This window comes from Python bivittatus, unplaced genomic scaffold (genome assembly GCF_059951505.1).
Source record: "Python bivittatus isolate LINGU-HERP-01145 unplaced genomic scaffold, Pbiv_v1 ctg000090_np1212, whole genome shotgun sequence".
Lineage (NCBI taxonomy): Eukaryota > Metazoa > Chordata > Lepidosauria > Squamata > Pythonidae > Python > Python bivittatus.
In genome coordinates, this window is record NW_028277046.1 from 2,935,267 (window position 1) to 2,955,518 (window position 20,252).

General features: G+C 44.6%; 1 protein-coding gene across 4 annotated transcripts in view; it reads left to right on the forward strand.

Moving 5' to 3' along the window:
* Positions 1 to 20,252, forward strand: part of ACAP3 (ArfGAP with coiled-coil, ankyrin repeat and PH domains 3) — a 77,672-nt gene that overhangs the window by 54,821 nt on the left and 2,599 nt on the right. For 3 of the 4 annotated variants that reach the window (XM_088136744.1, XM_088136746.1, XM_088136745.1), the window contains 14 exons: positions 418 to 469; positions 1,442 to 1,542; positions 2,372 to 2,483; positions 2,782 to 2,990; positions 3,184 to 3,253; positions 3,864 to 3,958; positions 4,317 to 4,531; positions 5,322 to 5,420; positions 5,747 to 5,848; positions 6,844 to 6,936; positions 7,226 to 7,446; positions 7,884 to 7,993; positions 8,523 to 8,633; positions 8,952 to 9,013. In XM_088136744.1, coding sequence (XP_087992870.1) covers positions 418 to 469; positions 1,442 to 1,542; positions 2,372 to 2,483; positions 2,782 to 2,990; positions 3,184 to 3,253; positions 3,864 to 3,958; positions 4,317 to 4,531; positions 5,322 to 5,420; positions 5,747 to 5,848; positions 6,844 to 6,936; positions 7,226 to 7,446; positions 7,884 to 7,993; positions 8,523 to 8,633; positions 8,952 to 9,013 — 1,652 coding nt within the window. Of the gene's footprint in view, positions 1 to 417; positions 470 to 1,441; positions 1,543 to 2,371; positions 2,484 to 2,781; positions 2,991 to 3,183; positions 3,254 to 3,863; positions 3,959 to 4,316; positions 4,532 to 5,321; positions 5,421 to 5,746; positions 5,849 to 6,843; positions 6,937 to 7,225; positions 7,447 to 7,883; positions 7,994 to 8,522; positions 8,634 to 8,951; positions 9,014 to 20,252 lie in introns of those variants that run through there. The other variant, XR_015795476.1, reaches the window with a different exon arrangement.

Here is a 20,252-nt window from a genome sequence, read left to right on the forward strand (position 1 = left end):
TAACAGAATCTTGCAAGTCTGAAAGTTTCTCTCCCCCCTTGCCTTTACAGCCCAAGAAACTAGGGAGGGTCCCTTCTGAGATGTTTGCCACATCCCCATTCCTTCTGTGGGCTCAGCTGCCCCTTATCTGACCATTGTCTAGTCTGCAGCTGTTCCTCCTGTCTCCCAAGGTCATTCCCATACACCATTACATCAGGGCACTAGGTTGTGGAAGGCCATGCTAAATTGGCCATGTGACAACTATTTGTCAAATCCAATACTGTACCTAAAAGCTTTTTAGTCACTGTTTTCAGAATCTTTTCCAAGTCTCCACTTATTCTGAAAGACAAGAGGTGGCTGTCCATCCTCTTTCAAGCTGTTTTTGTTCTCCTTGGTTCATCTGTCCTTTTCCTTCCTGCTATTTGTTTCTCTTTGCAGGAGGTGGTTCTCCATACAAAATAGCCAGCTGGTATACCAGAAGAAGCTAAAGGTTAGTTAAGTTCCCTACTTCCAATGACTTGGTCAACTTAGCTGATTGGCACACTGATTCACAAGGCTTAAAAACTCTACTGTATGGAGGAGGGTATAGACAGGGGCAGATCTGTGATTGCAAAGCTGCTGAGGCAGCCTTAGCTGTTGAACTGCAACCTACAGATTGTCATCCCTGGATTATTTCGAAGTGGGTCTACCTTTTGGAATATTCTTTCCCCTGGAATTTGAGAAACTATAATATGTTTTAGGCACTCATCAGACCATGATCTCTCCTGTTTGAATGTTTTTTTTAAAGTTTAGATCTGTGGGATAGAGAGGGTGTTTTTTAATCATTGAAATACTCTTTATATAATTTGATGATGATGATGGTTTGCATTGTAACGTTTGAGTGCCACACCTTGACATATTTTTTCTTAAAGCAAGGAAGGATATATACATTCAAAATAAAAAAAAAATGGATAACTAAACAGGGTCACCATGAGATATCAAATCCAGTCCAGTCTTCAGTGGAGTACATTCTAGGAATACTACCAAGCTCTCAGAAAAAAAATTGCAACATCTAGATGGAGTCTGCAATCCTTCCTTGGATGCTCAGGCTGAGATTAAACAAATGTAAGGCTTGTTGAGTCAGCACACAACTTTTGAGGAAATGGAATCAGATGCTTCCATGCATCCCTGTGTCTGCTGTGTGGATACAAGGAAAAAAATACCTGGGGACATTTCTTCGCCCAATTTCTATTTTGGCCTTCTCACTCATGCTCTTGTTGCTATCTGCCCATCTTCCCCATTTATTTGGGGGAGAAATGACTCCCCTTATGTAAAAGGAATGTATCCCACGTTTTGATTCAAACAGAACATATTACAAAATATATAAAAAAGGACACTACTTCAGTGTGCACTACTGCCCTCTAAGAGTACGCAGACCAGTTGCAGAGATTCTTACACCAATGTCTTGTTCTTCCCCTTCTAGGATGTACTCACAGTGGTGGTGGAAGACCTCCGACTTTGCACAGTCAAGCCTTGCGAGGACATAGAACGGAGGTTTTGTTTCGAAGTTGTCTCTCCCACCAAGTAAGTTGCGTGTTTCTTAAAAGAAGAGAAAAGAAATCAATGGGTCATTTGTTTCTTCATGTCAGCAGCTCTCTTGAAAAGAGGCTGAGGAAGGAGAAGGGAAGGGGAGATAGAGAATAAACAAGGAAGTTACAGGCAGCAAGTTTAGTGAGCCATGTGGGCAGGTTATCTTTGGAGGCTGAGTTACTTGAGCCATCTCTACCACTAGATGGAAGGTAAAGCAACCACTTCAGATATTTAGAGGGATGGGAAAGAAAAAGAATTTCTGCTTTCTTGGCCATTCATTCATTCATTCATTCATTCGCTTTTTCTGCTTCACAACAATTTCTCCATCCAAACAAGAAACCAGGTCTCTCGCTTAAAAAAAGGCCTGATGTTCCTCTTCCTACACTGATTCTGGTTTAGTCCTCATACAAGAAAACATATAACTGGCAGTTTGATAGAAGGGTGCCTTTGGAGTCCAATGACTTCTCCCTTACTCTATCTGGCTTTGTTCGTTCCAGTAAGTCATGATTTGTTTAACCACAACTTGTTGACCGAGCCATAATTGGATACATTCACACATTGCTACAAATTCCAGGTTTGGAAGGGCAAAATGTTGGAATTAACCATCAAGAACTGCTGAGCTTAGCAAAGTGAAATTGTTTGCCTCCAACACTGAGAAGCCCTTGCGGCTGTTACTCCAAGCAGACATAATCGACAAGTAATAAGCAAAGAGGAAATTAATATCTACTGGTGTAAAACAAGGTTGAGAACAGGAGGACCTCTTTGGACCAGACCCTGATTCTGTTTCTCCTGGTAAGCAACTCTTCCCTTTTTCCCTTTGCAGGAGTTGTATGTTACAAGCCGATTCAGAGAAACTGCGCCAGGCGTGGATCCAGGCTGTCCAAGCCAGCATAGCTTCCGCTTATCGAGAAAGCCCTGATAGCTGCTACATAGAAGTGAGTAGAGCGGTCAGCCAGAAGGATGTAGGACAGAGCCCCTCATGGGCATGAGGAACATACTCATAAATTGATCATAGAAACTAGAAAATGGATATAGGGCATCCTTTTTTTTCATAGCCACAGGAGGCATTTGTATCAAATCAGCTTCGAGATTATCCTTTAAAATGGTACAAAAATATTTTTTGGCTGGATTAAGAGAAATTGAGAAGCCAAAGAAAAATGGTCTCCCTGAGAGACGCTTGGCAAGCCGCCTTTTCATCTGACGTTTCCCTTGTGGGCTCTTTTCTTGCTCCAGAAATTGGATCGAACTGCTTCTCCTTCAACTAGCAGTATAGATTCTGCCACCGATTCCCGGGACCGAAGTGGGAAAGGGGAAACCATCCTGCAGAGGGTGCAGAGCATTTCGGGCAATGACCAGTGTTGCGACTGCGGGCAGGCTGATCCCCGGTGGGCGAGCATCAACTTGGGCATCTTACTATGCATTGAATGTTCAGGGATACACAGGTATTTCCTGCGTGCCTCCTTGGGTGCTAAGAGTGTCAAAGTACCTCCAGTTTTTCAACTTGCACCAGAGGCTGTTCTCCCTCCACATGAGAGAGTTATCTCAGAACATGTGCACCAGTTGAAAAGTTGGTTGCAATTTGATTTGGCTTGGCAGGAGTGGAAGCTGACCACTTCTCTTCCCCTTGCCCTACAGGAGTTTGGGAGTTCACTGCTCCAAAGTGCGGTCACTCACCTTGGATTCTTGGGAGCCAGAATTATTGAAGGTAAAGACCAAATCCCCAATACCTAAAAAGTATGTGGTCAAAAGAGGAAAAAATAGGGTCCAAATCACATCTTGAGTAGAACAACTAGGCACAGGATCTCTTGAGGAGGAAAAAGCTAAAACTTAAGGAGGCAAACGTTCATGTTTCCCACACTCTATTTTGCATTGACTTCGAAAAAGTAAGACTCTAAACCAGTGTTTTTCAAACTTGGCAACTTTAAGATGAATGGACTTCAACTCCCAGAATTCCCCAGTCAGCTGGGAATTGAAGTCTGGGAGTTGAAGTCCACTCATCTTAAAGTTGCCAAGTTTGAAAAACACTGCTCTAAACCTTGCAATTTTGGGGAGGAGAAAAACGTAGTTAAGAACCAGTACTGCATTGAAGAGGGTTGGATTTGGGCTGGGGAGAGCCAGGAAGAGCTCCAATCCTGAAACTTGGAACTGAAGAAGCACCAGGTGGGCCTCTCTAGGGAGAACATCCCAGAACGAGGACATTGCCACTGAGAAGGCCCACAATATGATTTGAAACAGGGTGTTGTGTGTAAATGGGGAGGCCAAAAAAGCAACTTTCCTTCTCATGCTTTCCTATTTTTTCACATGCTTTTCAAAAGCTGATGTGTGAGCTGGGCAATGCTACCATGAATCAGATCTACGAGGCGCAGTGTGAGGAAATGGGGCTTAAGAAGCCAACTGCTGGGAGCTCGAGGTAAAACTTCTACTGTGTCCCCCTGCCCACCCCTCTCTGATGTTTTGGTTCCTCCATGTCTGCTTCCCCATGAATTAGCAGAGGAACCCTATCTCCCAGTCTATGACTAAATCAGTATTTTAAGTGATTTGGTAACTTAAATAAACTTTCCTTTCTTGCACATACTGTAGCTGTGTTTAGACAACACACATAACCTGGTTAATGGATTAACTGTTTTCTGGGTTTGCACAGTGTATCAAACCATGTATGCACAGTGCACAAAGAGAGATAAAAATCCTAACTGTGGTCCGTATTAACTGAGTTTAGCATGTTGGTGTGCCAACACACAGGATGGACTTGAGAAATTGTTTCCTCTCAGGCAGGACAAAGAAGCATGGATCAAAGTCAAATACGTGGAGAAGAAGTTTCTGAAGAAGCTACCTTCTGGGGAACCTCTGGCTGAGAACGAACAGAAACCCCGCCGCTGGAGTGTGAAGAAGTGCCAGAGGCGCAATAGCTCTACGAAAGCACCCACTACCCGTAGGAAGTATCGGCACGAAGCAGGAAATGCGTCCCCAGCAGCACACTCTTCAGGTAGGATATCAACCTCAGGATGCCCAAGCTGGCAGCTACTTTGTGTGGTGGAGAGTTTGATGGTTTGTTGACACGGTGGGGCTTTCCTGATATTACTAGAGAGGGAAAAAATGTGAAATGGTGTTATTTATTTCATCCTGAAGTATGTGGAGCTCAGAATAATGTAACGCTGAATGTTTTGTCAGGTGCAGTTTCAGCATATTTAATTTTATAAAATTTCCTGGGACACACATGTACGTTTTTAAGTACTGTACCTTGTTCGTCCTGACTTCAGGAACTGCCTTCAATCCTTCCAAACATATAGTTACACAATGAAGATTAGAAATCTGTTCTTGCATTTTTGCTGGCAAGTAATGATCGTGTGGCAACCTTTGGCGACTGTATGAACACAACTATGCAGCTTTCTTGGCAACGATACAGAAGCGGAAGCAGCTTCCCACTGTTTTTAAAATTTCCTAGCCTTGCCTCCAGCCCTGGGATTCCCTTGAGGTCTCTCATCCAAGAACTAACCAGGTTTGAAATTAGCCAAAGTCGTTCCGCTGCAGCCACCTAAAACACAAGCTGAAGTGGGTCACATATCGTGCTATGATATAATGGGGTTTGGATTGGGCTTGGTGTGCTCTGAGGTTTGCCAGTAACAAGTCATGATTAGGGGCCACCCCAGCATTGTGATTTCTCCAATAAACCGTGGTTAAAAAATCCTGGCTTTGCATTTTTATAAACACAGCTGTTGGCATGTGTGGGTGTGTCTGCGTTAGAAAAATAGTAGTAAAGTTTAGTTTTCAAACAGCTGCCACCTTGGAAAGGAAGTTCCGGCGAGATTCCCTCTTCTGTCCTGATGAACTGGATTCCCTCTTCTCGTACTTTGATACAGGAGCAGGACCACGCAGTAAGTATGGTAGATTCATCCATAATCCCTCACACAGCTGTAACTCAATGCTCAGCCCTAAGAGAGAAAGGCGGCAAAGGAGGAAACACCGATCATAATTTTTCTGGACCTTCTCAAGTTCAGTGGTGGGTTTACCCTCCCTTCTCCCTTGTTCTGTTCCAAACTTAAGCAGTTTGTTAACTTTCTTTCTCCCTCCCAAAACTCCCTTCTTTCCCTTTATGAAGAACAAAATCTGGTTCTCAGCGATGCATTTTTAAAAAAGAATAAAAATCGCAGTACTTTCCTGTACGCTGCGCAGCATCATGTTCTGTCCTCCTCCCTCCTAGGTGGGAACCAGGCATCCGTCCAACAGCCTGTGGGTGCCGGTCCATGGAGTGAGACCAGCAATGGCCCTGGGGGGAGTGGTTCACCATTTCTCCTGGATGGAGGTAAGGCAGTAGAATATTACTTGAGTCAGTTGCCGCCTGGCTCTGTCACCAGATATAGGGCCTCCATGGACAGCTAATATCTTATTGTGCATCTGGCAGCCTCACAGCAGCAAGCTCTGGGGCCCCATGGCCCAACTTCCCAGAAGTACCTGGCTTTGATTGTGGAAGCAGGATCAGGGGCATCCAACTTTGGCTGAGAGCCAAGCCTGGTCTTTGAAACATGTCAGATGCCTGCACACCCAAAAATGGGCAGGTGCAGTCTAAAGAAGTGAGTGAGACCAGGGCAGAAACTAAGTTTGATTAAATTTAAATGGAACTGTAATTATAATCAAGTTGAAAGTCAACGTATTTCTCTCCTAATTGTTCACTCTCCCTGACTTTTCTTAGCTTGCTCATCTGCCTCCTACCCAGAGAGCTGAGACTTGCCCTGTGGGACAAAACATAGTTTCTCTGGCAGATTTCTCTCTCCCTTAACTCATTGGTCCCCCATTCCTATTACTAAGGAGGTATCTTGAGGGGGGGAGGAATGTCAGGAAATGACATTGGTCCATCGTGCACTGGATGTACCTCACTAATTTAAAAAGGCAAACTCAGCACTGATTTGTATTGTGTCCCTGGTTCCCTCTCTCTGCTGAGGACCATTGATTAGGGATGTTCACTGCCTGGTTCCTTTCTATGGAGCTACCAGGCACCCAAGTTTTAATACAATTTAGAAATCCTTCCACAAACAGAATCACACCAGTGGCAAGGGATTTCAAATGAAATATGGGGCTGGGGGAATTAGGAAAGAACTGGTGGGAAAGGAAAATGTTTCAGGAAAGGGGTAGAGACTCTTTGGGGCAAATGTGGAGACCTGGCAGGCCAGAACTTCCCTACTTGATGAGCAACCAGAAGAGAAGAGGAGCAGGAAGATTAACTAACTAACATAGGAAAGGACCAGTAGATCATGATACCTATACATTGAAGTTTACTTGGTTCCTGCTTTGATCCCATAGGTCTAAGCAGCGACAGCGGACTGGGGGGCAGCACAGACGGGAGCACAGACGTCTTGGTGTTTGGCTCGGTGGTTGATAGTGTCACAGAAGAAGGTGAGATCTACAGCAACAGAAGAGGCAGCAGGAAATTCCCCCTTTGCCCAGTGCAGATTTCAGCTGTAGAATTCACCACCACATCCTACAGTAGCGGCCACCAGGCTGAGTGGCTTTAATAGCATGTGGAGATCAGAGAAGAGGGATAGGAAGATCAGTGGTGGTTGGTCACAGTGGCTAGCTAATCAGTGGCTACCTCAAGTAGCAAAGACATTTTATCTTGCTGGGAGACACAAGCTTTTGAATCAATGCTTCCAGAGGTCTCATTCTGTTCTCCTCCTCCCTGCAGAGTGTGAAGTATCCGAAGAATCCAGCGGGGAAGTCGAAATTGAGCAAGAGGCCTCTGACTTGGAAGACCTGAGGGAGCTACATCCTGGTTTACTAGTGTATAAGGCTTCACGGGCCAGGAACCTGCCAGTAATGGCAGAGGCCCTGGCCCATGGTGCCAGTGTCAACTGGGTGAATGACGAAGATGAGAACAAAACCCCGCTGATCCAAGCTGTCATGGGGGTAAGCAGTATCTACATGTTGCCGTGCCAACTTTGAGATTGCTCCATCAGGGTAAAGCAGGACTGACCTGCCTATGGGCCATATGTGGCCTTCATCAGCACCACCTAGATTTCACAGTTTCCTGCTATTTTTAGGCCTGAAGCTCTACTCAAATGAAGAAGAACCCCAAGTATCTTCCAAAATTTGGAGGGGGAGGGATAATGGACTCTTTCCTCAAAGTTATGAAGTACAGCCCCCAGCCACCAAAAAATTGCTCACTTTATCTGTGTGCTCTAGCAAGAGTGTGTGACTAAAAGATAGCTATTGCCAGGTTAGAAAAGTGTATGTGTGCGTTTCTAGCTGAGGCCTTGTTCAGGCTGTTGTGCAGTAATGCTCGACTGTAACGTAAGAGAAGCCCAAGACTCCAAAACTAACCTTTCTTTCTCTGCCTCCTGCAGGGCTCCCTAATAGCCTGTGAATTTTTGCTCCAGAACGGAGCAGACGTTAACCAAAGAGATATCCGAGGGCGGGCACCTTTGCATCATGCCACATATTTGGGCCACACTGGGTAAGTCACTTGCTGTGCCTTCAGTTACAAAGAGAAGGTGGTTTTGATTCAAAATTCTGGGGCGTGGGGAGGCCAACCACTCTTTGCAGAAGTCAGCTTTTCCTCTGTGCATCTGCAGCATCACGTCATGGAGCCGTCATTGCTCTGTGCTCCTTATTCTCTCTATAAGGTCTGAGCAGCATCTGAGCAAGGCAGATCAAAAGCCGGAGATGTCAGCATCCTAGCTAGCTGGTTTTCAAGGCATTAGCAAGAGACCCAGGTGCATGTCACCAGCATGACATGAATGATGAGGTTGGGAACAAAACTATTGGCCTGGGTTAGCTGGAGGCAACTACTGATGTCTCTGACCCAGACAGTAGTGCCCATCCTTTGCAGGCAGGAAGTCTGAATAGAGGAAGCTATCCAGCATAAAGTAGTTTCCTATGAAAGTCTAGTGTAATGCATTATTGTCCTTCTCCACCACAGGATATTCTTGGCTGACCTAATTTTTCTCTCCAATTTCTCTCTCTTCTTTTTAAATATTTGGCAGCCAGGTCTGCTTATTCCTAAAGAGAGGAGCCAACCAGCACGCAGTTGACGAGGACGGGCAGGACCCCCTCAGCATCGCAGTCCAGGCCGCTAATGCGGACATCGTGACCTTGTAAGTGGGTCCTTGCTGCATCAGAGATGAACTGCATGTTGGGGCTCGAAGTTGCTGGTCCTGACCTGGAAGCCGAACACCCAGGTCTAGAGATGGATGTGGCCAGTTGAGTGTGTATGAAAACTTTATGGCCCAAAAAAAGAGATCAAGGCATAGCTTTGATAGACCACCACCTTAAGCAACTGTGCTGCTTCCTTAGTGCTGAAGGTAGCAGGATTTAACTCCAGCTGCCCATTTTTTCCATGTTTGAACCAAGCGCTGTTTCCTGGAGGAACTCCGTTGGCTAACTAAAATTTCCCTCCGGGTCTCGTCCTGCAGGCTGCGTCTGGCTCGGATGAACGAAGAGATGCGTGAAGCCGAGGGCCCCTTTGGGCATCCAGGTCAATATACCAACAATAGCCCTACAGAGCTTCAGTACCGAAAATGTATACAGGAGTTCATCAGCCTTAACATAGATGAGTGTTAGTGAGAACTTCGGCAACCCTGCCGCCACCTCTGCGTTTGGGTCAAAATTTAAGGAAGCTGAACTGAGCCCAAGAAAAACAAAACAAAAAGGAAACAAACTCTAGACATGTGTTTTGGGATAGGGGAATTTGCTGTCCGAAGGTTTCCATTCAGAAAACTAAGAGTGGATGGGCTGAAAACTGCACAGCGAGAGAAGGAGAGCGAGAGAGGACCCTTAAAATCAACTGAGATCAGATTTTTTGTATTTGGTTCAGGAGTGGGTGCATCTGAGCTTAAATCTGCCCTTCAGTTTTCCCAAAAAACCAGTTGACTGGCCAAATGTCCTCTCCAGGCTGAAAAGCAGGGTTTGGAGTAGAAATGTTTTTAGGAGGAGGGAGGAAGGAATTGAACATCCATTTGGAAAGTGATCCCAAATTGAACCTGATGGAGGCATACTCTTAATCTCTCTCTCTTCCTCTATCTGTCTCTCTGTCTTTGTCTTGTGCACACTCTTTGCAATGCTTACGGCCATCAGCTTGCGGTGGGAACTCCAGATCAGTTTGAGGGAAAACAGACACGCAAGACACAAGCATATATACACACATACACAGTAGCACGTGGTTGGGAATGAGATAGCCCCATTTGAGTGTGGAGCAGGCAGGGGTGAAGTTCAACTGGGCCACCAGTTTGGTGGGTCCTCAGCACGTGCTGCAGTTCGTGAATCAAGAGGCATGGGGAAGGACCTCGCTCCCATGCTCTCAGGTTCTTGCAAGCCAAACGCTTCCTCTGGTGATGACTGATTTATTGTGGGAAATTAACCAGGAGGTTAGCTTAGCTGGTTAAAGCCATAACTCAGCCACTTCCAAGTTGAGGATGCAATCCTTGTAGGGTGAAGACAGATGTTAACTCACGCTAGGCTGGTTTGGAAAAAAACTTGGCACATGCAGTAAATGCTCACCTTTGCACTGAGAGGGACGGAGTTCTGCATGTTTTCAGGAAAGGTTGGCCGAGGGTGGTGCCAGGTGGCCAGCACTGGTGAAGTCAGTGACCCAAATGTTCAAATAGTCCATCACAGAATGTTCCTACCCCTTCTGGAAAATTCAGAACAAGGGTTTGAGTTGAGACAACTTCCGAAACACTTGATCTGGACCTTTATGAGATACCTCTTGGTCCAGTCCTCAGAGCTCTTCTGTAATTGTCCTTAAAAACTTCCTTGATGAAGGACAGAGAGAGGAATAAACAAATCAGGGACAGCTGAAAGATAACCTGGCCTCCCAACTGATTTTGGACTAGTTCTCCTGGAGGCAATCAACCTGTTTCCAGTTACTATCTCATAATCAAATGCACCTCCATAGTGAAAAATAAAAATCCTTGCACGTAGAAAATTAGCATGTCTGGGACATCCCTTTCTTCCTCGTGTGCTGGTTTTCTCTGCCCTTGAATTTCCTTACTGTATTGGAGGAAAATGTTGTCATTATTATTGACACGTAAAGGAGGCAGCCTGCCTAAATGGATACAGAGGAAGAAATCTGTCTCAGCACATGTCTTTTATAAGCTGTGCTTCCATCCGACACATTCAGAGTGTGGAAACAAACTGAGCGCCTCCAACCAGGGGACAAATGTGCCCGCGTATCCTTGAAAGAATACCTCTGTCTTCGTTCTTCAACTCTTGCGCCTATCTTCACCCTTGACTTACCAAAGTGGTGAGGCTTGGAAGAATGCACTCATCGCCGACGATGGGTTTTTTCCCCCCTTTTTCTTTCTTTCCTTCCCCTTTTTTAAAAAGAAAACACAGCCACAGCCAGGGAGCAGTGTAATGTCTCTCTCTTCTCACTTCTTGAAGCAACATTTAGCTAGATAGCTAGAACAAACCTGGGTGGGAGGGTGGTTTATATCCCTAAGTAACTGTGAATTCCCTGATCAAATCTCTTGGGAACTGGGGAAATTCAGAAATGGTCTTTTTTGCATGCGCACTCTTACAAAGGCTGTGATTCCCCTTCTCACCAGTGCATGATTGCAGAGGGCTCACAGAATCCTGGGATTCAGGATATTGGGGGTGGGTGGGCACTATTTATTTTATTATGCTTTTTTTGTAGAACAGGAAACAGTTATTCTCGGAACCCACTTTGGGGTTTTAGATGGTCTCGATCAGAAGACAGGTTTTACTTTAGAGTTAGAAAAGTAGGCAGTTTCTCTTGAGAGTCATATGTAAAGTCCAAAGCATCCGCTGGTCCAGTGATACTTTTAGGGAAGAGGATGGATGGAAAAAGAGAGTATTCTTTCTTTTCTCAGAGTAATGAGTAATCTCTGCAGTGCCTCCTTTCTTTCAGGCAGAGGGGAGGGATGTCTTTGGATGGGCAAGGCAGTTCTGTTCTTCATCTCATACTGTTGCATCAAATCATCGTCTTCTCCTTTTCAATCTCGGGCTAGGACATATAGAGATGTTTATTTGATTTGCGCAATCTGGAAGTTTGGTCATTATGCTTTGTGAACCGTGGTCTGTGACTTAGAGTCTTCTTGTACCAGCTGTGGCTTTTGCAGCAAACTGGGTTTAAGTAAGCCACGGCTTTGAATAAGGTGTGAGTCCAGGCACATTCTCATAATTCTTCCTTCAGATTTGCAATTGAATCTGGTGGTGGTGGTGGTGGTAGGAAAAGATATGAGATGTCCTCTTTTCCTGTGCTGCTTCTAGGGCACCAAAGGGCACTGCTCTCATTCCTTACCCCTAGGAGCAATGCTCTATAATAGCATAGGGTCATCACTCTATGGAAGAATTCTGGAAGAAAAGTAGAAAAAGGGGCAGTTAGAAAGCCATACGGCAGTGAGCGAGGAGTTTGCCCCTCTTGCTTCATAGTTGGCAAATTGGGATGTGCCACAATGTTGAGTTGACTCAAATGTGAGCCCTGTACGGTTAGGGGATTAGGTCCCTGGAACTTGAACTTGAACCAGAGCATCTACTGTATGTGAGACGTCATTTTCTTCTGAATGGAATCCAACTTCTGGAATTGGCTTGGCCAACCCGTGGCTTCACATTGCCTGTCAACACATTCTCACCCAAAGCTGTGTTTTTCTCGATTGCTTCTGTGCCTTCCACCTGCAGCCCCCATCTCTTGCCCTAAATGTCTTGCAACATTTGACCTTGATTATGACATCTGTGTAAGGCCATGCCCTCTTTCACATGATTTGCTCTGATCACGCTCAACCTGGATTATGTCAGACATCAGCCTGGCTTTCTCCCCACGATGAGATCGCTCTGTGTGGTTGACACAATACATCAAAAAAAGATGCGTGTTCTTTTTCTCATCTCTCCTTTCAGCTCCATTACGCCCTGTAGTATTGACTTGGGCTTCCAATTCACATTTACACTCCTCCTCCAGATAGCTAGTGTAAAATGGAGAGTGGCTGGCACATAGGAACAGCCATATATACCTGGTGTCTAGCCCCTATGCCTTCTCCTTAATGTACAACATACCCTGGTATATTTTTGTAAAAGCAGGAAGCCAGCATTTTCAGATGATGTCTGTATCTCATTTTTCTCCTCAGGAAATCAGGGAAGTGGTGAGAGATGGTCTATTATTAGCATCATCACACCCATCCTATCCTGCAAGGTCCGGTGAGGCTGAGCTTGTGAATGGTCGGCCTCCAGTACACAAGAAGGTTCATAGCTAAGGCAGGACTTAAAACATAAGCCAACCCTTATGATTGTGCTTTTTCCACTGGCTCTTTTGGGTAGATTTTTCTTTTGGCCATAATCAGTTTAATAAGAAAATAGAAACACTCTTCACAAACATATATTCATTCAGTCTTCCAACCAGGTGTCTTCATGTTTTTTGTTGATTTTGACACTTTGTTCATAAACTCTTGATTTCTCCCATCTCCTGCCACTCATTCCTTCTCCCAGTTCTTATTATTCCGTATTTCCAAGTCATTTTTGAGAATATTTAGAGATCTCCTTGTCTTCTGGTCTATCACAAGCTTAGATTCTGCCCCATCCAAGCTGAATACTTAGAACCAAGAGGAAATATCCAGATACTTTCTTTACTCCATCCAACCATCCTGCCGTGAAGTAACCCTTAGATGTAATTTTTAGGAGTTATTAGGCTATCTCAGTGCCTTTGGAGGTTCACAACATAGTTTCATAAGGTGCTTATACCCATCTTTAGAAACAAAAACAATGAAGGGACCATGAATTTGACAACTTGGATTTTTGGCATGGTGAGATGGTGTGCAGAATACACAGTGTGGGCAAATCAGAACTCGTTACATCGTGAAAGTGCAATAAGCAGGAAATAGAAGTGGAAGTCATTGCAAATGATGATGGCCAGACCAGCCAGCAAAACTAAATTAATCCAATTGTTGAGATACCTTCTTTCCAAGCGGAAGGGGAACTTTTCCATTTCTCAACTACTGTTGTGTGCTCTGCTCAGGAAATATGAAGGAAGACAAGGGATTTTTAACCAGAGGTACCATTCTGGGTGAGGAGCAGCAGTTTTCCCTATGCTTCCAAGCAAATGTGACAATGCCTCAGGATTAACAGCTATTGCATGGTATTATTAAAGAAAAGAAAGGGACCACGAATGAGAGATGCCCAAATAAGGGGTCCTTAGTATTTTTTCCTAGCCTGGCCAACCAACAGGCAACTTGTTGCCCATCAGTTACAAGGAAGCACATTCCTACTAACACTGGTTTTATTTTTCCAATAATTTCATCTTGTACCTGTCCAAAACGGATTCTTCCAATCTTGCTGTGATCCCCGTTTGAAATTTCTCACCAAACCTCATCCAGTAGCAATCCCCAGGGTTCTTTGGAGGAGGCAGGGGCAGTGGGCAGCAGCCATGATATTTCACCACGTCCAGTTCTGGTCTCACTCAATTCCTCTGGCAAACTCCCTTCAGGTATGATTGTGCCCATGTTCAGGAAATTGTTGAACCAGTTTGAGATCCTCCAGAAATTACCTCTTTGGGGAAATGTCCACAGCGTGCAAAACTGTGGCGTGACTGGCCTGTTTGTCTTTCTCACAAAAGTCTCCTTGAGTCTTGGCTTCTCTGTCTCAGGGTGGAACGCGTTTCTGCAGTTTGAGGTTGGCAGACAGGGCATGTTTGTAGAAAGGCAACAGAGGACAGAAATGGCATGAAGAAAAGGGAGAGGCCCTTTATGGATGGCCTCTTCTGGGTTCTCAGTTATATTCTAAACTGAAGTCAGGAATTGGTCTCTGCTCTTCTGACATGGTGATTTATGTATTTAAGATGTACCTTCTCTAGATGCAATGTATAAAATTGACTTTGTGCACTTTTTCCTATTTAACAGTATTGGGTTCTCCTTTTTTAAAAATGATTTTTAACGTTCTTTTTATTATGAGTTATGTGCTGTCTTTTTAAAATGGGTGACATTGTTAAATATTTAATTTATTACTAAAGATGCCCAGGTGGACCATTGCAAGTATTTTTATTTATTTCCCCCCACCCACCCCACATTCAATATAGTTTTGGTGTATTTAATGTCAGGATTTTTTTTTTCTTTTGTACAGTTGCTAGGGAGTGTATCTTTTACCAAAAGAAATAATAATCAACAAATTCATTTCATTCCTTCTCTCCTGCACATATATATTTTTTTCTCAAAACTTTCCTTTGGTTTTGGTATGATGCCTTGGAGTACCAGGGGTGAAACGCATCGCTACAGTTTCCAAAATCTCCTGGGTTGCCTCCCAATTAAGTTAGTTCATCCTTTGAAACTAGTAGGATTTGAGCCATGCCTAAACGTGTGCGCATAGCTCAAGTGGCTAGTGGTTGTGCATGTCCACTGTGACAGGTGGGGGTGATGTAAGTTGGAGACAAACTCAGAGTCATGCCAGGAAAACAGCAACAAGAAAAGAACGCTAAAAGTTGAAAAGTGGGGAATATGCCGAGTGCTGTTTCCATAGGAATTTGGGATACCCAGGGATACTTTGTCCATAAAACTGCATGTGCACATGCCATAGTCCTAGGTCTGTCCAAATCAGATGACATCAGTCCAGTTTAGAAAGTGGACCTGAGTCACACGTTGGAACTAATTCAGAAACATGTTTTTCTGCAGGCACCAAAATGTCCGAGAGGTTTTGGCTCCTCAGTTCAGCTGGGGCAGTCGATTGGATTAAATCTCCTCATCGGGCCTCTGGGTCACGTTTTTGCACGACCCTCTTTACAGGGGCATTGCCTCAATTACTCAGTGTGACTTTCACTGCCTGCAGTGTGCAATTGTACCACAAGGGGGCAGGAGTTGACCATTGTTTAAGTAGGCGCTTTTAAAGGCATAGAAGGAACCAGACGGAAGCTAGCTTGCTCCTGGTTTGTACTCTGGGCTCCCGACATACATAGTGATGCTAGCTGGCAAAAGTATTTCCCTACCTGGGGAAAATCATGAATAAGCTGTCTGAGAAATGGGAAGTGCTATAATCCAACATACCACCCCAAAGCTTACGAAGATGTGTGGTGGATTCATAGCCAACATCCTTTCCCCTTACAGGGCTTAAGGGTGTAACCTTACGCTCACTGATTTTAGGCATTTATTAATTAGATTTAAAAGTTGCCTTTCCTCGAGGAGCTCAAGGCAGCAGATGCAGCACTCCTGCTTCCAGTTTTTCCCCACAACAACTCTTGCGAGGTAGGCTGGACGGAGAGAGTGTGACAGGCCTCAAAGTAACCCCAGGTGCTTCCGTGGCGGAGGCTGAATGTGAACCAGGCTCTTCCTGGTCCTTGTCCAATGCCTTAACCAGTACACTAGTTGGGAGTAAGTCCCGTGGAACTCCATCAGATTCGATCTGATTAGAGAGATGCAGGATTATGCTCATTCTTTCTGTAGGAACCAAACCTATACATGGAAGACGACATATGGATGTTTTCTGTAATGCTGGGCATCCTCACCTCATTTTAAACGTATTTATTTTTATACTAGAAAAGGATAACATTTTTATATTATAAAGTTGGAACACCATCTTGAATTCAGGCCCTTTCCAGTCCAGGGTCCTACACTTCCTATTTCAACAGCACTGAATTAAATAAAAGGGGAGGGGGCGTGTTGTTGGGGGGTTTTTTTCCCCTGAGCTATATATTCAGCAGAATCACTTGATGACCCTCCCTGTCTTAGATACCAATCCCGGGGGGATTGTGGTAATCAACATTCTAGCTCAGGAGAAAAACAATAGTTTAGCTTAGCCCAGTGGAGAGGGATGGAGGGGAACATTTAAATGCAACATCTCCCCCCCACCCACACACACAAGTAGCCACCTGTTTCAACCGGACACGCAGAAACCTCTGAAAGCCACCAGGTGTACTGCTCTAGTTTTCAGTGGTGGGTTGAGAAACTGTAAATACATTCCTGCATATTAATTCCTCTCCTGTCACTTAGACTCGCTTTCAGGACAGTCTTTGTAGTACTGGTTCCTTTTTTATTTTTTTTATTTTCCTCCTCCTCCTCCTCCTCCTCCTCCTCCTCCTCCTCAGAAAAAAAATGACCTCTTAACTTCCTATCTTCCTCACTTTTTGCCCTACTTGGTCTGTCTGCTGAGTGCTATTTTTGAACTTGAATTCTCTGTATGTTGTTTATCTTTGTATGATTTTAACAACAAGGAAAGAAAACTTTGGCACCCGCAGAGAAAAGCCAGGGGGGTGGGGGTGGGGAGAAAATCTGATGCTCTGATGTCTTACTTCCTTCCTCTTCTTCCTTCTATCGTCTCTTGAAACACTGTTAATAAAAATCTAGAGTAAACGCTTTTATCTCCTCTTCTTTTTGCATCTTGTTATTTATATTGTGATCTCTCACTTCTCCCCTCCCCCTGCACCCCCATATTAACACTCAAGCTTTGGGACAAAAAGAAAAGATTTGGGTCAGCCATATTGCAGATTGTCATTAGTGATGAAGCAGGGAGAGGTTGGGATCCCAATGGAATTATTAAAGCACCCCACAAGAATTGATTAAGCTATTGCTTCTACATTTTCCCCAGCAATCATTAACTATTTGCTGCATTTGGATGAAGAGGTCCACTTAATTTCCAGCTGGAGGCATGCTTAACTGGGAGTGAACACATATTTCTGAGCACTGCATAGCATTTAATTCAACCAGATGTTTCTGGGAGGTTCACAAGCAAAGATGTTAAAGCTCCTGTTTCCCAAAGCGGCTTCCATAAAGATGGATGGTCTTGACTCTTCCTGAATTTGTCCCATCCCCTTGGGTCATCTAAGCGAAATGCCCATCATCCACCTTGGCTGGACTTGGAAGCTAAGCATGGTTAGAAATCAGTTGTGCTTGGCTGGGGGATGGCCTTGGAAGAGATACAGGCTAGACTGGGAAGTCCAGAAAACACCCCAGAAACAGCAACAGCAAAACAGATCAGTGCTGCTAAGAAAACTGCACAGAGCCATACTCAAGGGCCTTTCCGTTCTATGAAAAAGGAATTGTTTAGCCTGGAATTGGCTGCAATAACATTCCAAAACTAGGTGGAGTTTCAGATGACGTTCTCGGGAAATGTTCTTAAATCTTCTGGAGCTGTTATCTTCCGAAAGCAAGCATGGTGGCACCTTGCAGGACTGCTGCGTGACCAACAGCGTGTCTCGCCTGGCTCAGTTCCCCCACAGGTAGTTATGGCTGCTTTCCAAAAGGGACGCTAGGTCAAAAGGTTGGACTGTTGGCTAAAACGTGCCTCCTGCCATCTGAGAAGTACATACCAGCCTTATACTCTGGGGGATCGGCTGTGTGGGCACGATGGGGGCACAACTTCAAAGTGTGGAGAGAAAAAAAAGTGTGTGTAGGGGGGAATACCGGTTTAGTCTCTTCTGCCTTTTTGTCATGCCGGCTTGGGCTCTTGGCTTCCCGAGGGGTAAGACAATTGAGGCAGAAACACTCATTTGCAAGCAAGCTGCAGATAGCAATCAGGATGAGGCTAAACCAGTGTCGAACTGAAAGCTCAGAGCTAGGATGAGCTGGGAGATGGGAGTCAAAACTCAAGCAGAGAGTTGGAACAGCTGGTTATCATCCAGGCGAACAAAAGATTTTTGATTGCTGTTTTCTCTCTAGGAAGATCAAAAGGATGGCTTGGGAGAGAGAAATGGTCCCCTAATATGGCGTAAGGACTGCAGCTGAGAGCCGTGGCAGATTTAGGAGCTGTGGGAGAGGTAGAGGCAACGAGGTGCAGATGTTTTTGCTTCCAAAAGTGAGCCTGCTGCAAACGCTCTTCTGCTCAGCTGCTACCTGTGTTCCAAGCAGAAATGTTTTCGCTTTAGGTTTCTCCAAAGACTCCGGCAGCTAGCAGGAACCAGCCGTCAGAAGCCCCTTAACAAAGCCTGTGCGTGCCTCTCGAGGAAATGTTTTCAACCAAACAAGCGACCAAACAAGAATGTCCCCCTGCTCCGTTGGCAGCTGCGACAAATATCCCAGTTTAATGCATGGCCCTTACAAATGCTAAGGCTAGGAATACGGACTTGCCCTGCCTGCTTTCACTCAGCCTAGGAAGCAGCATTACCCAGATGGAAATAACTTCAGGACAACTTCCTGGGGAGAATGTGGAAAGGGTCTCTGCCTACTTGATTAGCAGCAAACGGAATCATGCGCCAAGACACCGCATAACCCCTTCAACTTAGGTGCAAACCTAAGCTCACACTATGGTTACTTGAAAATAACAGAACGAGTGGCTCTTGTGGCGTAAAGATTAAGTGGAAAGAATTGGCGGTGATTCCTAGAGCCAGGATTAAGGATGAGGATTGTAAGGATGAGGATGAGGATTTTCAACTATGCAAAGCTTCCTGCTGATCATTGGGTGGAGATAAAAGAAAGGAGATAAATTTAGCTTTCTCTGCACCCTGCCTGTTTCTAACATTTAGTATAAGGATCTCTTCTCTTAATTATCTATTTCTCTTCCAATCTAATTTCCTTGATGCATAAACTACAAAGGGCACGGGCTATTTCCTTCATGGTTCTAGCTGCTCTTCGCCTCTTAAAAACTTTCAAACACATCAGTCTATTCCATGTGCTTCTCTCTCGCTTCCTCATACCCCAAATGGGTCATTGCAGGCCTGCTCAAATCTGGCAATTTCCAACCATTGGAATTTCTGCTCCAAACTATACTCACAGAACAGGTTGTGATGTGTAAACCACTGGCTTGTCCTTTTAGAAAATTAACTGAAACTGATCCGGATATAAAGAAAGAGGAAGAGTTAATACCTCTTTGGAAGCAGAGTCTAGCTAAGTTCACGATGCAACCAGAGATCCTGACAGCTGACATTTTTAATGCTTTCCAGTTTTTCAAAAATTCTGAGATTTGGCACTTCCAAATCATTTGATCTTGTTTCCAACCTGAAAGCAGTTTCTTACGATTGCTGCTCGCTTTCCATTTCCAAATTTTATAGAAAATTCTGGCTGTTAATCATCTGGACAATTGTAACAAGCTGTTTTGTATGAAACATTTTGCTAACATGTTAAAGAGTAACACATGAGTAACAGATGGCCCAAAAGAACTTATACACACAAATATACCTGTATCAAAGTTTGCTTTCCCTTTTGCAGTGTTTGAACACTCTGGACACATGAATCACTGATAAAAACCTTAACTGGGAGATTTCAAAGTGGAAAAAACTGCAACAGAATGCTGTGGGAGATACAGGCATCCCTCAGTTTGGGAATTAATGCTTGAAATTCCCTTTTGGTCAAAATTCAGGAGGAAATGGGAGCCAAGAAGAGATGTTGGGATCCCTGGAGAACTTCCCTGGACAGCTGCTTCAGGAAGTGACTTCAGGCTCTGTGTGTTTCTACAGTACATGAGTTTTGGTCTTGCCTTCAGGATAATTTGCATGCGCATGTTATTATCGAGCAAAACATGCTTTTCTGCTGCCTGTAACTTCCACCTTTTCCACCCAAAATGATTGGGTTCTGTTGACACCCTGAAACAGAAACTAGTGTGCCATGCAAGAGCCCTTTTTTTTTTTTGGCAGAAATGTAACCCGTGCAGCTTGTGTGACAGGCCAATCCAGAAAATTAATACCACTGATCGTTAGTCCTAGGTACCATGTCATGCAAACTCAGCCAGAGGGATTTACAAGCCACTGTTTACAGCTTAGCATGTTGCACGAACCCAGTCAACGTGGTTTCTGTACTAAACCGTGGCTTAATGGAATGTGTGAACATGGTCAGCACTCTCAGGCATTCTAC